Raw genomic sequence first — 15,949 nt, forward strand, 5'->3', positions numbered from 1 at the left:
GAGACATGATCAGAGGGAGGGCTTGACACAGCTGAAGTCTGCCTTAATGACTGAAGAGAGAGATCATTAGCTCTGTGCTTTAATATTTTAAGTTACAATTTAATGAACAAGAAAAACTGTAGCACAGCTTGTGAAGGAGCTGGTTTCCTCCTGCACAAGTGCAGCTTTGTGTTCTCCCAGGAGCTCAAATGCCATTAAACTGCACTTACTTCTGATCTAACTTAAGGAAATGAAATACATTGGAGTAATAAAGGAACAAATTAAGCAGCAGAGTAACAGGGAAAACCTGAGGCCTGACCAAAGCATTCACATCAGCTCTGAATTTATTTCAGTAACTTTTTAAGGAGCCTTTCATAGAATCAAGCAGGTTGGAAGAGAGCTCCAAGCTCAGCCAGTCCAACCTAGCACCCAGCCCTGGCCAATCAACCAGACCATCACAGTATCACCATGGCACTAAGTGCCCCAGCCAGGCTTGGCTTCAACACCTCCAGCCACAGAGACTCCACCACCTCCCTGGGCAGCCCATTCCAATGCCAATCACTCTCTCTGACAACACTTTCCTCCCAACATCCATCCTAGGCCTCCCCTGGCACAGCTTGAGACCCTGTCCCCTTCTTCTGTTGCTGCTTGCCTGGCAGCAGAGCCCAACCCCACCTGGCTACAGCCTCCCTGCAGGCAGCTGCAGGCAGCTGCAGGCAGCAGTGAGCTCTGCCCTGAGCCTCTTCTGCTGCAGGCTGCACACCCCCAGCTCCCTCAGCCTCTCCTCACAGGGCTGTGCTCCAGGCCCCTCCCCAGCCTTGCTGCCCTTTTCCAAACACCTTCCAGCACCTCAACATCTGTCTTGAATTGAAGAACCCACACCTGGATTCAGTTCCAGGTAGTCTGAAGTATTCTGGAGAAGTTTGTGGGTAAATAGTCTTAATAGCAAATTGATCTTCTTCTTTTTGCAGTGTTTTTGAGAATAGGTCTTTGAGAAATGGCAGGCAATTGCTTGTGTGCTTGGAGGCATCTGAAAGCAGCCTGCAGTTTCTGCTGCTTTAAAATCAAATAGTCATTCTAGTGTTGCTGGCAGTTGTTGGAGGTAAGCATTCATGAAATCAAGTCTGCTGAAATAGGGAGAAACACTGAGAAGCTGAACTGAAAGCCTGCTGGGGTGCAGCAAGAGAAGTGTGGCCAGCAGGGCTAAGGAGAGTCTCCTCCCCCTCTACTCTGCCCTGGGGAGATCACAGCTGCAATACTGTGTCCAGTTTTGGGCTCCCCAGTTCAAGAGGTACAGGGACCTGCTGGAGAGAGTCCAACAGAGAGCTGTGAGGTTGACTAAAGGACTCGAACATCTCTGCTGTGAACAAACACAAAGGGCACTGGGGCTGTTCAGTCTGGAGAGCAGAAGGCTGGGAGGGATCTGATCAGTGTCTATCAATATCTGAGGGGTGAGTGTCAGGGTGAAGGTGCCAGGCTCTGTTTGGTGGTACCCAGTGACAGGACAAGGAACAATAAGTACAAGCTGGAGCACAGGAGGGTCCACCTCAACATGAGGAGAAACTTCTTTACAGGGAGGGTGCCAGAGCCCTGGAGCAGGCTGCCCAGAGAGGCTGTGGAGTCTCCTTCTCTGGGGACTTCCAAAACCCACCTGGATGCATTCCTGTGTGACCTGCCCTGAGTGATCCTGCTTTGGCAAGGGCATTGGACTTGATTTGTGGAGGTTCCTTTTAACCCCTACAGTTGTGTGATTCTGTAAATGAGCTCTTCCTTGAGGTTGCTTCCCCATATGTTGTGTGCATATAACATGGCCACTCGAGGGCACCTTTGCATTTGATTCGGCTGCTGATTTCCTGAGGGAAGGTTGCTGTGACTTGGTAACAGTCTCCTTTTTGAAGCTCTTGAATCTTCTGAGTGATAGCATCCTAAATCTCATATTTAAATGGAAGCTTAATAAAGGCTTCTGTCACTTTACCTTGGATCCTCTTTTAGAAAAGGCTGAATGACAACACCAAGAGCAGGATTTTTGTGCAACTGCAAATCAGTTGTCTGAAACTTAGTTTAGTGCATTGACCTGTGGCCCGTGCTTATGTCAAGGTAACCTTTGATGTTAATCCAGGCTGGGGGGTGATGAGGTTGAGAGCAGCCCTGCAGAAAAGGTTTTAGGGGTGCTGGTGGGTGAGAAGCTGGACACGAGCCAAGAGTGTGTACCTGCAGCCCAGAAAGCCAGTGGTGTCCTGGGCTGCATCAAAGGATGTGTGGTTGACAGGTTAAGAGAGGTGGTTCTGCCTCTCTGTTCTGCTGGAGCACTCACCTGGAGTGCTGTGTCCAGCTCTGGAGTGCTGTGTCCAGCTCTGGAGCTGCTCTCAGCACAGGAAGGACATGAGCCTGATAGAGTGGGTCCAGAGGAGGGCTGCAAAAATGATCAGGAGATTGGAGCAGCTCTGCTATGAGGACAGGCTGAGGGAGCTGGGGGTGTTCGGCCTGGGGAAGAGAAGGCTCCAGGGAGACCTAACAGCAGCCTGATAGTAGCTGAAGGGGGCTCCAAGCAGGCTGCAGAGGGACTGTTTGCATATGCCTGCAGGGACAGGACAAGGGACAATGTCTGAAAATTAGAGGAGAGCAGATTTAAATTGAATGTTAGGAACAAGTTCTGCACCATGAGGGTGCTGGAACACTGCAACAGATTGCCCAGGGAGGTGATTGAGGTTCCATCCTTGGAGATATTCAAGGTGAGGCTCAACAGGGCCCTGGGCAACCTGCACTAGGCAGGTGTCCCTGCCTGTGACAGGGGTTGAAACTGGATGAGCTTTGAGGTCCCTTCCAACCTAAACCATTCTGTAAGGCCTGCAGTGATAGGACAAGGGGCAACAGCTTCAAACTAGAATAGATTCAGACTGGATGTTAGGAAGAAGTTGTTCAGCACGAGGGTAGTGAGAGCCTGAAAGGGGTTGCCTAGGGAGGTGGTGCTGTGTGCTGAGCAGTTCTGAGCACGGGTAGGCACAAGAACCTCCCTTGTCCTGCTGCCCACACTGCTCCTGAGCCAGCCCAGGATGCCATTGGCTCTGCTGCCCACCTGGGCACTGCTGCCTCCTCTGCAGCTCCTCTCTCCCAGCACCCCCAGCTCCCTCTCTGCCTGGCTGCTCTCAGCCACTCTGGCCCCAGCCTGTAGTGCTGCTTGGGGTTGTTGTGGCCAAAGTGCAGAACCCTGCCCTTGGCCTTGTTCAGTCTCATCCCCTTGGCCTCTGCCCACCCATGCAGCCTGGCCAGGTCCCTCTGCAGGGCTCTCCTACCCTCCAACAGCTCCACAGCTGCTCCTGGCTTGGTGTCATCTGCAAATGAGGGCAGGTAGCACACTGCCATGTAAAAGGGACAGGGAGCTGGATTCATGGTGCACATCTGCAGTATTGAATTTCATCATGCCAAATGGTTGGGTTTACTTTGTCAGCTTTCTTAAAAGGAGTCCCAAAGCACAAACAATGGGAAGGGACTCAAGAATTGCTAGAAGTGAAATGACTACCAGTCTTTGGGTCTGAAACATGATCAAAGTTCTGTGGGTGTGACTGTAAATGTGAAAACTGAAACAGCTCCTTGGTTTCGTTCCCTCTTTTAGGCAATTCTCAGTTTGCTTCTTATTGGAAAGACCCAACTGCTCTTAAATGAAAAGCCAGAATGAAATATTCAGATGTTAATTACCAGAAACACACACAAGCACTCCAAGTTTCTTCTTTTTTTTGTAGCAGCACGTATGGCTGGTTGCAGGGCTTGCTGTCAGCTTTATCTGCTACTTTAAAGCCCCAGTGAGCCAGGACATCCTGGTTGGCAGCTGCCCAGAGCATAGTGCTGATGTGTTACTTTAGTAGCTCTTAGAAGCCCAGAGGAGTTGGAAGGAACCTCTAGAGATCATCCAATTCAACCCTCTGCCCACTTAGGGTAGGTCACACAGGAACACATCCAGGTGGGGTTTGAATGTCTCCAGAGAAGGAGACTCCACACAGCCTCTCTGGGCAGCCTGCTCCAGGGTTCTGTCACCCTCACTGTAAAGAAGTTTCTCCTCATGTTGAGGTGGAGCCTTCTGTGTTCCAGTTGTTGGTCCTTGTCCTAGCACTGGGCACCACCAAACAGAGCCTGGCTCCTTCAACCTGACACCCACTCCTCAGACATTGATCAGATCCCTCTCAGCCTTCTCTCCAGACTAACCAGTCCCTGGGCTCTCAGTTTCTTTTCATAGCATTGATGCTTAAGTCCCTTCATCATCCTCATAGCTTCCATTGAAGTCTCTCCAGCAGATCTTTGTCTCCCTTGTATTGGGGACCCTGAAACAGCATAGTGAAAGCTTCCTTAGTTGGCTTCTGGAAGGTGACTGGAGGCAGCTGCTTGGATTTTGATGTCAAACTTCAGGTTGCTTTGCCCATGCTGTCAGATGTGGGTGAGATTTTGCTCCCCTGCCTTTAGTGGTTGTGGAGCTGAGTCTGACTCTTGGCAGCTGCTTCTTCAAATGTCTTTTTTCATTGAGTTTGAGTTAAAGAAAGATATTTTCTGCCTTTCCTGCTGTCTGCTCCCCAGACCTGCTAATTGCTGTCACTATGGGCCAGGTTTTCTTGAAACTCATTCTTTAGCTTTTTTCTCTTATTGTAACACAACAAATGGACTCAACCTGACAAATTAGAGCAGTGATCACAGCAGACAGTTATTGCTGTGGAATCAGGGATTCTTGCAAACCAGATTTATGCTTTGTTCTTCTCCATCCCATGTTCTTCTCCATCCCATGTTCTTCTCCATCCCTTGTTCTTCTCCATCCCTTGTTCTTCTCCATCCCTTGTTCTTCTCCATCCCTTGTTCTTCTCCATCCCTTGTTCTTCTCCATCCCTTGTTCTTCTCCATCCCTTGTTCTTCTCCATCCCTTGTTCTTCTCCATCCCTTGTTCTTCTCCATCCCTTGTTCTTCTCCATCCCTTGTTCTTCTCCATCCCTTGTTCTTCTCCATCCCTTGTTCTTCTCCATCCCTTGTTCTTCTCCATCCCTTGTTCTTCTCCATCCCTTGTTCTTCTCCATCCCTTGTTCTTCTCCATCCCTTGTTCTTCTCCATCCCTTGTTCTTCTCCATCCCTTGTTCTTCTCCATCCCTTGTTCTTCTCCATCCCTTGTTCTTCTCCATCCCTTGTTCTTCTCCATCCCTTGTTCTTCTCCATCCCTTGTTCTTCTCCATCCCTTGTTCTTCTCCATCCCTTGTTCTTCTCCATCCCTTGTTCTTCTCCATCCCTTGTTCTTCTCCATCCCTTGTTCTTCTCCATCCCTTGTTCTTCTCCATCCCTTGTTCTTCTCCATCCCTTGTTCTTCTCCATCCCTTGTTCTTCTCCATCCCTTGTTCTTCTCCATCCCTTGTTCTTCTCCATCCCTTGTTCTTCTCCATCCCTTGTTCTTCTCCATCCCTTGTTCTTCTCCATCCCTTGTTCTTCTCCATCCCTTGTTCTTCTCCATCCCTTGTTCTTCTCCATCCCTTGTTCTTCTCCATCCCTTGTTCTTCTCCATCCCTTGTTCTTCTCCATCCCTTGTTCTTCTCCATCCCTTGTTCTTCTCCATCCCTTGTTCTTCTCCATCCCTTGTTCTTCTCCATCCCTTGTTCTTCTCCATCCCTTGTTCTTCTCCATCCCTTGTTCTTCTCCATCCCTTGTTCTTCTCCATCCCTTGTTCTTCTCCATCTTTTTTTCCTACTCTATCCTTTTTTCTATCCTATTTTTCTACTCTATCCTTTTTTTCATCTTTTTTTTCTACTGAAACAACAGGATTTTGGGTCTTGGGACTCAAGCGTGGAGTAGATTTTTCCTTTCCTGATCGAGCTTATAGAAATAAGTCTTAAGTAATGTGTCTGACATATTGCTATTATTTATTTATATATCAATCAGCATCTATAAGATATTTATTCAACTAAAGAAGATCTATACAATGTATATGTAAATAAACAAAGGCTGATAAGTACCACCTAACCCCTCCCAAGATGTTACTTCGAGCTAGGATTACACGGTGCTGCTTTTCAGTGATCTCAGTCTCCTTCAGAACACTTTGAAAATGATTATTAAAAGGCAGCTTGGCCATGGTGAGGGGCGTCCAGGGGTCTGCCATAAATATTTCAAGTGCATTTGTGGCTTTCAGCTAATTAAAGGCAGTTTCCCCAGGCCTGAGTGCAGCACTTAGGGCAGGAGAGCTGGATGTGGGTACCTGTCACGGGCGGGTGAGTGGTTTGATCCAGGGAGTTAGTCTTGACTTCGGCACTCCCACTCCTGACCACAAATGGAGAAGTAGGTCACTGAGCAGTTGCTTTCTCGTTTGCCATTTATTGACAGGCTAATGAATCTCTTTTTGAGAGCAGCTTTATGAGCCACTTCATCACTGCAGCAGTTTTGAGAACAAAGGTTTACTGGAAATACAAACCGGCAGCACACAACTTGTCAGCCGCTGCTCCTTACTGGCATTTCACCTGTCCAGTACCTCACAGACCCTTAGCTAATGGTCTGTCTGTAGCCAGGTGGGGGGTGGCCTCTTCTCCCAGGTAACCAGCAATAGAACAAGGGGACACAGTCTCAAGTTGTGCCAGGGCAGGTCTAGGCTGGATGTTAGGAGGAAGTTCTTCACAGAGAGAGTGATTGGCATTGGAATGGGCTGCCCAGGGAGGTGGTGGAGTCTGTGTGGCTGGAGGTGTTGAAGCCAAGGCTGGCTGGGGCACTTAGTGCCATGGTCTGGTTGATTGGATAGGGCTGGGTGCTAGGTTGGACTGGATGATCTTGGAGGTCTCTTCCAACCTGCTTGATTCTATGCTTAGAAAGCTGCAAGCATACCCAAGATGTTCCATTATCCCAATCTCACCTATTTGCACTTAACTGAAATCTTAGCAAGGAAGATGATGTTGGAGCTCTTAGTTTAATATATGCAGGGACCTAACCAGTTTCATTCTGACATCTTGATTTGGTTCCAATGGAGTGGAATCAGAATAAACAGGATCCCTGGGTTCCTATAGCAACCACAATCTGAGGGATTGCTTCCTTGCAGCAGATGTATCTCTAACTGTTCTAATAACCTGAGGATTTCAGAATAGCAGATTAAAAAGTGAGGCTTCCAGTTTGTCATTCTAGAGGTAAAAATTGGGTTAAAATTTAACTCTTCTAAGAACCTGAGGCTTTCTAATCAGTGAAATAAAAAATGAGGCTTCTGATCCCTAATTCTGGAGGTGAAAATTGGGTTAAATTTAACTCTTCTTTTAGTTGTTTAGCATGAGAGTGGTGAGAGCCTGGAAGGGGTTGCCCAGGGAGGTGGTGGAGGCCTCATCCCTGGAGGTGTTTAAGGCCAGGCTGGATGAGGCTGTGTGCAGCCTGCTCTAGTGTGAGGTGTCCCTGCCCATAGCAGGAGGGTTGGAACTGGCTGCTCCTTGTGGTCCCTTCCAACCCTGCCTGATTCTATGATTCTCTGTATAACTTCTGCCTTTTGGGTAGTTCTGGGAGTGTGGAGGTGCCAATAGCAGTTTTTGAGCCTGATTCCTGGGAAAGAGAGGTATCACCTGTCTGGAAAGTCTGGCATCCTACTGCTGGAATATGGTTTCATGTTAACTCTAAGCTCTTTACTCATTCGTAGTGCTCTTAGGGAAGAGTTAATTAGAACTTTAATTAATGTATAACTTCAGAGTTGATTTGCATTCCTCTTCATAAAAACATTCTATTAGAGTGAACAAGAACAAAGCTATTCCCTTCCCCCTCCCCCCCTACCTCCTCTGGGACAGTATTGCCTTCATGCTTCAGGACATTAATATTTCAGTAGTCACTCTGGATAAAACTGCACAATGGATGAAACCTAATTATTTTTCTTAGGCCTGTGATATGATCTTAGCTGAGGTTCATTTTCTTCTGTTCTGTCCTAGTGAGTTTCATCAGAAGTCACTCAGTGCTACCTGACAGCTTGCATTGAAAAAATCACACTGATTAAAACCAAACTGAAAATAAAGACTTTGTCTCCTCTTTTTGTTTCTTCTCTGGTTTTTCTCTCCCACCGTTGAGATGATTGAAAGACAAATGGAAATCATGTCTGTGAGCCCTTTCTGCTCCCTCCCTGCCCTGCTCTTCTGGCTTATTTTCTTTCTCCTTTCTTTCCTCTTGTGTTGTACAGATCTCCTCTTCTGATGCTGCTCAGCCTCTGGCATCCTCTCCTTCTCTGCAAGCTGCTGCTGAGAAGAGCAAAGCAGAGGTATTTTGTGTTCAGGGCTAACTCAGGTTACTGCTTTGCACAGCTGTTTCCATTTCTGTCACTTGATGGAGCTCACCAGAGAAGCTGGATTGCTGGGGATCCTTCAGGCACTTCAGAGACTTCTCTCCTGGCTTTCTGGGCTAGATAAATGAGCAGGACCAAGCACATGTGATTGCTAACCTCCATGTGTTCTGCTCTGGTTCAGTGTCACTAACATGTGGAAACACCATTTCATTGGCCATGAATGCTGTTGTCCTGTCTCCTCAGTTTGGTTGTCCTCAGGAGTAGTTTTTGGTGTGAGCTTTTTATGTGCCTTGCTTGTTTGAGAATTAAATTGTCCATTCAGTGTTCTTGGAGATAGAGAATTGAGAGGTGATCCCCCACTCTGCTCTGTGAGACCTCACCTGGAGTGCTGCATCCAGCTCTGCAGCCCTCAATACAGGAAGGGCATGGACCTGATGGAGTGGGTCCAGAGCAGGGCCACAAGAATGGTCAGGGGGCTGGAGAACCTCTGCTACGAGGACAGGCTGAGGGTGCTGGGGGTGTTCAGCCTGGAGAAGGAGGGGCAGTGGCTTGATATGAGAGGAGATTTAGGTTGGATTTTAGGAACAAGTTCTTTACCGTGAGAGTGGTGGAACACTGGAACAGGCTGTCCAGGGAGAGTAGTTGAGCTTTCATCACTGGAGATATTCAAGGTGAGGTTTGATAGGGCTCAGAGCCTGACCTTGAATACCTCCAGGAATGAGGCCTTGACCACCTCCTTGGGCAAGCTGTTGCAGTGCTCCACCACCCTCGTGGTGCTGAACTTGTTCCTAACATCCAGTCCAGATCTGCTCTAGTTTGCAGCCATTGCCCTCATCCTGTCCCTGCAGGCATTTGTAAACAGTCCCTCTGCAGCCTGCTTGGAGCCCACTTCAGCTACTGGCAGGCTGCTATTAGGTGTCCCTGGAGCCTTCTCTTCTCCATGCTGAACACTGCCAGCTCTCTCAGCCTGTCCTCGTAGCAGAGGTGCTCCAACCCCCTGATCATTTTTGTGCCACTTCTCTGGACCCACTCCATCAGGTCCATGTCCTTCCTGTGTTGAGGGCTGCAGAGCTGGATGCAACACTCCAGGTAAGGTCTCACCAGACCTCTCTGGACCCACTCTTCTTGTCTTTTAGATCTGCTTAGCTTAGGAGAAGCAACCCTCCTTCTTTTTACCCTTCTGCCTATGCAAAAGCAGATGAGCAGGTGGAATGGAGTAGTAAACATCTTGAATTCCCCAAAGTTCCAATGGTTTTAGTAGTAGTACACTTGAGAGCTTTCTGAATTCTCAGCCTGAGCAGTGTATTTCATAGTACTATGTTAGAACCTGTTGAGTTCTGAAAGTTGTAGTAGCTCAGTTTGTGAGAATTGTCAGAATTGAAGTATTTTTAGCTATGCCATTTGAACACAAATGAGTCACTTCTGGAAGCAGAGCAGATAGAAGCCGACTCGAAAGGCTGCAACTGAATCTCTCTGTTTCTATCCTCCAAGACTGTGGACATTCAGATGCAGTGTTGTTGAGTACTGCCAAAATGCCTTCTTTTAGTGGTTGTTGTTGGTGTTGTTTTTGCAGAAGGAAAAAGAAAAAAAGAAAGAAGAGAAGAAGAAGGAGAGAGAATCAGAAAAGCCCTCAAAGCAGTTAGCAGCTGAAAAGGTAAGAAGAGATTTTCTGCAGCTACTTAAAGAGCTTTCAGCAGATAGGTCAAAAATGAGGGGGTTTTGGGTGTCTGTGTGTCCACTGATGTGTGTGTATGACCACTAATCCACACCAATCCCTGTGCTGCTCCTTGCAGAGGACCACGCTATGAGGAGAATGTTTGGAGTGAAGAAGGAAGTGAAGACCATAGAAGGGGTTGCCCAGGGAGGTGTTTAAGGCCAGGCTGGATGGGGCTCTGGCCAGCCTGCTCTAGGGTAGGGTGTCCCTGCCCATGGCAGGGGGGTTGGAACTGGCTGATCCTTGTGGTCCCTTCCAACCCTGAGTGATTCTATGATTTTGAGTTAAGATTTAAGCTGTGATTTAATTAAGGTTGTTAAGATGCTGTTCTTGCACAGATTTGCAGTTTTATAGAGCACTTCATGGTGCCTTCACAAATGAATCCTTCTTAAACCAAAGTGTCTGTTTTGCAGAACTGAAGTAGTAAATCTAGTCTAGGTAACTGGAAAGTATCCAGCTAGAGAGCAGTCTGGAGGAGAAGGACTTGAGGGTGTCCCTTGATGGAAAGTTAAACGTGAGCCAGCACTGGTCACTGGTAGCCCAAAGCAGGGGAGAGCAGCAGCACAGGGAGGGAATTCTACCCCTCTGCTCTGCTGAGACCTCACCTGCAGCACTGCCTCCGGTTCTTGTGTCCCCAGCATAAGAGGGACATGGAATAGCTGGAGCAGATCCAGAGGAGGCCACAAAGATGATCAGAGGGCTGGAGAACCTCCCCTATGGGGACAGGCGTAGAGAGGTGGAGCTATTCAGCCTGGAGAAGGCTCCAGGGAGACCTTAGAGCAGCCTACCAGTACCTGAAGGGGGCTACAAGAAAGCTGAGGAGGGACTTTTTACAAGGGCCTGTAGTGATAGCATGAGAGGGAAAGGATTGAAGCTTGAAGAGGGCAGATTTAGACTGGAGATGAGGAAGAAATTCTTTCCAGTGAGGGTGGGGAGACGCTGGCACAGGTTGCCCAGGGAGGCTGTGGATGCTCCCTCCCTGGGCATGTTCAAGGCCGGGTTGGGTGAGGCTTTAAGCAGCCTGGGCTGTTGAGAGGTGTCCCTGCCCATGGCAGGGGAGTTGGAATTGGATGCTCTTTAGGCCAAGCCATTCTGTGAACCTAAAGAACACAGCCTGGCAGAGAAAGCAGTAAAGGAGCTTCTTTCTGCAGCTCCAGGAAAGCAGAAGGAGCAGCCTTGGCAAGGTAGGCACAACTCAGTGTGTGCTGCTGTAGACAGCTAAGCTTAAACAGAAATGGAATGGGTAGTTTAGGTATAAATTGCAACCATTCCTTCTAAGACAGCTGTGTTCAAGGCCAGGTTGGATGAGGCCTTGAGCAATCTGGGCTGCTGGGAGGTGTCCCTGCCCATGGCAGGGGAGTTGAACTGGATGCTCTTTAAGGTCCCTTCCAATCCAAGCCATTCTTTGAACCTAAAGAACACAGCCTGGCAGAGAAAGCAGTGAAGGAGCTTCTTTCTGCAGCTCCAGGAAAGCAGAAGGAGCAGCCTTGGCAAGGTAGGCACAACTCAGTGTGTGCTGCTGTAGAGAGCTAAGCTTAAACAGAAATGGAATGGGTAGTTTAGGTATAAATTGCAAGCATTCCTTCTAAGACAGCTGTCCTTTCTCAGCTGATGTCAGTCCATCAGTGTCTGCTGATCTGCAGTGTAGGCTGCAGCATACATCAGTCTCCATCTGTCAGTTGGTTCCCCAGCAGTGCTATGTTACAATTAGGAAGCATGTGGTGTGTTCATACTTTGTGATTGCAGTTGTATTCCCAGTTAAGTTTTCCAATAAAATGTGTTTGCTTTGCTTAATGAAAGAAGATACAAAAATATCTGCACACTTGGAGGGGAGGGGGGGGAATAAATCCCTGCTTAATGCAAATATCTCTTCATTTTTCCTTTCTGGAATTGGAGAAGTAGTTTTGGATGAAGTTAGCACAGAAGCAAACTTTGTAGCTTCACAGAGCTAGTGGGAAGGGATTGTTCTGTGTAGCTTCACAGAGCTGCTGGGAAAGGATGTCCATAGCCATGTTGGAAGAGGTGAAAGTGTATTCATGGGTGGCAGTAACAATGTTTAAAGTGCTGGCTAGTGGAGTTGTACAAATCTAGTCATATGCTTGATCCAAGGAAGCTGTAGGCTGCATATTAGAAGAAACTTCTTCACTGAAAGGGTTCTCAAAGACCACAGCATAAAGGGGACATGGAGCTGCTGGAGTGGGTTCAGAGGAGGGCTATGGAGATGGTCAGAGGGCAGGAGAACCTCCCTCATGGGGACATGGACCTGATGGAGAGTGTCCAGAAATGCTCAGGGGGTTGGAGCACCTCTGCTATGAGGACAGGCTGAGGGAGCTGGGGGTGTCGAGCCTGGAGAAGAGAAGGCTTCAGGGAGAGCTGCTGCCTGCCAGTAGCTGAAGGGGACTACAAGCAGGCTGCAGAGGGACTGTTTACAAAGGCCTGCAGGGACAGGATGAGAGACAATGACTGGAAACGAGAGAGGAGGAGATTGGGATTGGATGTTAGGAAGAGGCTTTGCACCATGAGGCTAGTGGAACACTGCAGCAGGTTGCCCAGGGAGGTGGTTGAGGTTCCACCCCTGGAGATATTCAAGGTGAAGCTGGAGAGGGCTCTGGGCAGCCTGATCTAGTGAAGGATGTCCCTGCTGACTGCAGAGGGGCTTGGACTGGCTGAGCTTTGGAAGTCCTTTCCAACACAAATGCTTTTTGATGTCAGCTGCTGCTCTCTGTCTGGAATCACCTGGACACTTCTCCACAGGTTTTCCTGGACTTGTTCACATTATTTTCTTTTCAGAGTGGTTTCATTTGTCATTCTTTTTCCTTTGCATTTTGATATAAAATACAAATGTCCTTTCTTCCAGATGAGCAATCAGGTATTTATCCCAGGAACAGGAAAACTGTCCTCTGGTTGAATCTGTATCCTTATTTATCCTCCCAGTCCTTGTTTTCAAAATATTCAGACTTAAGTAGATAAAATGTGGTAAGAAGTCAGGATTTAGGAGCCCTTGATAAGACACAAGGCAACCTGTTTGCCTGCTTTCTACTCCCACAGAAGGTGAAGGGGTTTAAGGCTTCTTGTTGTCTGAGTCTGCATTTCATGGACCTGCCCCAGCCTGGTTTTAGATTTCTCACCATACCTTTTCAGGCTGAGGGAAGAGATCAGATTATTTGGGCTTCTTGGGTTGCTTTTAATGTTAATCTGGGAAGAGGCAAATTAAAGGGGAGAGCTGTCCCAAAACTCTGCAGTTCATTCCTTTAGCAGGTAACAAAGGAGCCTTATGTTGGAGGATTACCTTGAAAAATAGTCTGACTTCATGAAATGAATCTGGCCTGGCTCTTATTACACACTGGGAGCTGTAAACAAAGAAATAGATATTGGAGTGGAAGCAATTGAAAGAAAAGCCTTTTTTTTCCCCTTCTGTCAGATGGGAAGAGGAAGATTGCTTGTCCTTTTAGTTAAACTCCAGCAAGGGTATTGTGGTTTTTATCTCAGCCCAGTGCATGTTCTCTCTTTCAGCTTGATCCTCTCGAGTCTGCTCTGCAGCAGAACAATATTTCTATGTACTTCTAAAATAGAGCCTTAAAACTGTGAGAAGAAGCTTGGGGTTTGGGCTGCTTTGGTGAAAGTGACTTCTTAACTCACCCAACTATTTGTGATCAGAAGGTTGCTTGGTTTAACTTGCTCCTCAGTTCTGTTTTTGCTCAGTTCAGGGTCAAAACTTAAGCCTGTCCTGGGTTTTCAGTTGGAGGTTTTCAATCTGCTCAGTTCAGGGTCAAAACTTAAGCCTGTCCTGGGTTTTCAGTTGAAGGTTTTCAGTTTGCTCAGTTCAGGGTCAAAACCTAAGCCTGTCCTGGGTTTTCAGTTGGAGGTTTTCAGTCTGCTCAGTTCAGGGTCAAAACTTAAGCCTGTCCTGGGTTTTCCATTAGCAGATGGAATTAGCAGGGTTCTCCTGCTTGCTTGTGGTAAACTTCACCTTATGCCCTGGTGACTGGATGTAGGGAAGAAATTCTTTACTGTGAGAGTGGTGAGACACTGGAACAGGTCACCCAGAGAGGTTGTGGTGACCTCTCCCTGGAGGAATTCAAAGCCAAGATAGATGAGGTCTTGAGTAAGCTGGGCTAGTGGGAGGTGTCTCTGCCCGTGGCAGGAGAGTTGGAGCTGGATGATCTTTACATCCAATCCAAATCTCCTCTAATTTCAAACCATTGCCCCTCATCCTGTCCCTGCAAGCCTTAGCAAACAGTCCCTCTGCATCCTTCTTGTACCCCCTTCAGGTCTATTAGGTCTCTTCAGAGCCTTCTCTTTTCCAGGCTGAACACCCCCAGCTCCATCAACCTCTCCTCAAGGGCAGGAGACCTTTTAGTTCTACGTGGGTACACTGATGCTGTGTGATGTGTGACTCAAAAGGTTTCCAGAAGGGCAGCTGTACAAGAAAACAGTTCAACAAGGAGCTGGAATTAATTCAGCTACATTATCACAGTCTAGCCCAGGCTAATGAGCTCAATAGAAACAGAGTAGAAATATCTGAGCTGAGTTCATATAACCATAATCACCACAATAACCACAGATTGTGGTTCTAAACCTGCAAATGTTTAAAACAGCTTGTGAAACTGCAAGCCATAGTTACTGCATTACAGAGCTTGCAAACTGAGATGCCTTCAAAATGCTTCCAGCCTAATCTAATCTCTAGCTGCTGTCATGGGGCACTGGATCAGCTGCAGCTTTGGGAGGGATCTCTCTGAGTTTTCTACTCCAGAATGATTTCTTCCTAGAGATTCTTTCTGTTATAAATAGATTTTATTGGATCAGCAGCAGGATGCTTCTGGTTTAGCTAACCAAGTTCCATGAGCTAGAATCATAGAATGGCTTAAGTTGGGAGAGAACTCAGAGGTCATATACTGCAACCTCCCCACCATGGGCAGAGACACCTCTAAAATAGACTTGGCTGCTCGAGGCCTCATCCAGGCTAGCCTTGAACACCCCCAGGGAGGAGGTAGCCACAGCCTCCCTGGGCAACTTGTTCCAGAGTCTGACCACCCTGGTAGTGAAGAACTTCCTCCTGACATCCAGTCTAACCCTGAACTGCCTCAGCTTGAAACCATTCCCCCTTGCCCTGTCTCTAGACAGCCTTATGCAAAGTCTCTCTGCAGCCTTCCTGCAGGATCCCTTCAGGTACTCGAAGGCAGCTCTGAGGTCTCCCTGGAGCCTTCTCTTCTCCAGGCTGCACACCCCCAGCTCCCTCAGCCTGTTCTCATAGCAGAGGTGCTCCAGCCCTTGCAGCATCTCTTTGGCCTCCTCTGGACCTACTCCATCAGGTCCATGTCCTTCCTGTGTTGAGGGCTCCAGAGCTGGACACAGCCCTGCAGGTGAGGTCTGAGCAGAGCAGAGTGGCAGAATCCCCTCTCTGTCTGCTGGCCACACTGCATTGGGTGCACCCCAGGCCTTCTGGGCTGTAATGCTTGAAACAGATCCAGATGAAGCTGTTGCAGCAGAAGTCTATGAGCTGTTTGGAGAAATGGTATCTACAAACCTATTGCAAGCTCAGAGTAAATTAGTACCATTACTTTCTCATGTGGAAACTCTCAAGTGTTTATGCTGTCTTGCAAGTTTTATTGCAAGCAGGTAATGAAGAGGGAAGGAATCCAATTACTTGATGCACAAAGCATACAATTCCTGCCTAACAAGAGCCAAGGAAGACTTGTTCTGTAACCATAGAAGCATCTCTGAGCTCAACTGAGTAAACTGGAAATTGCATTTAAGTAAGACAAAAAGTGCTTTTCACTGAATGATTTGATGGATCTTCCTAAAGCCTTCATAATGCTTCTTGTAGTTAAGGTAGGGGATAGAAATAAGAAATGCATGGGTAGTCAGATGTGTGTGAAACCCTGAATTCCAGGCTCCTCTCAGTGCTTCACTGAAACAGAACAGTGAGGAGGATGTGCAGAGAAGGAGTTTTGATGTGTAATAGCAAGGCAGGAAAACAGGAGCAGGCAACTGCCCTGGGC

At 47.7% G+C, this 15,949-nt stretch overlaps 1 protein-coding gene across 2 annotated transcripts in view; it reads left to right on the top strand.

Annotated features, from left to right (window-relative positions):
• Nucleotides 1-15,949, top strand: part of SMAP1 (small ArfGAP 1) — a 66,789-nt gene that overhangs the window by 33,994 nt on the left and 16,846 nt on the right. The window contains exons 5-6 of one of the 2 annotated variants that reach the window (XM_064164159.1): nucleotides 8,132-8,209; nucleotides 9,807-9,887. In XM_064164159.1, coding sequence (XP_064020229.1) covers nucleotides 8,132-8,209; nucleotides 9,807-9,887 — 159 coding nt within the window. The remainder of the gene's footprint in view (nucleotides 1-8,131; nucleotides 8,210-9,806; nucleotides 9,888-15,949) is intronic. The other variant, XM_064164160.1, reaches the window with a different exon arrangement.

Source organism: Pogoniulus pusillus, chromosome 25 (assembly GCF_015220805.1).
Source record: "Pogoniulus pusillus isolate bPogPus1 chromosome 25, bPogPus1.pri, whole genome shotgun sequence".
Taxonomy (NCBI): domain Eukaryota; kingdom Metazoa; phylum Chordata; class Aves; order Piciformes; family Lybiidae; genus Pogoniulus; species Pogoniulus pusillus.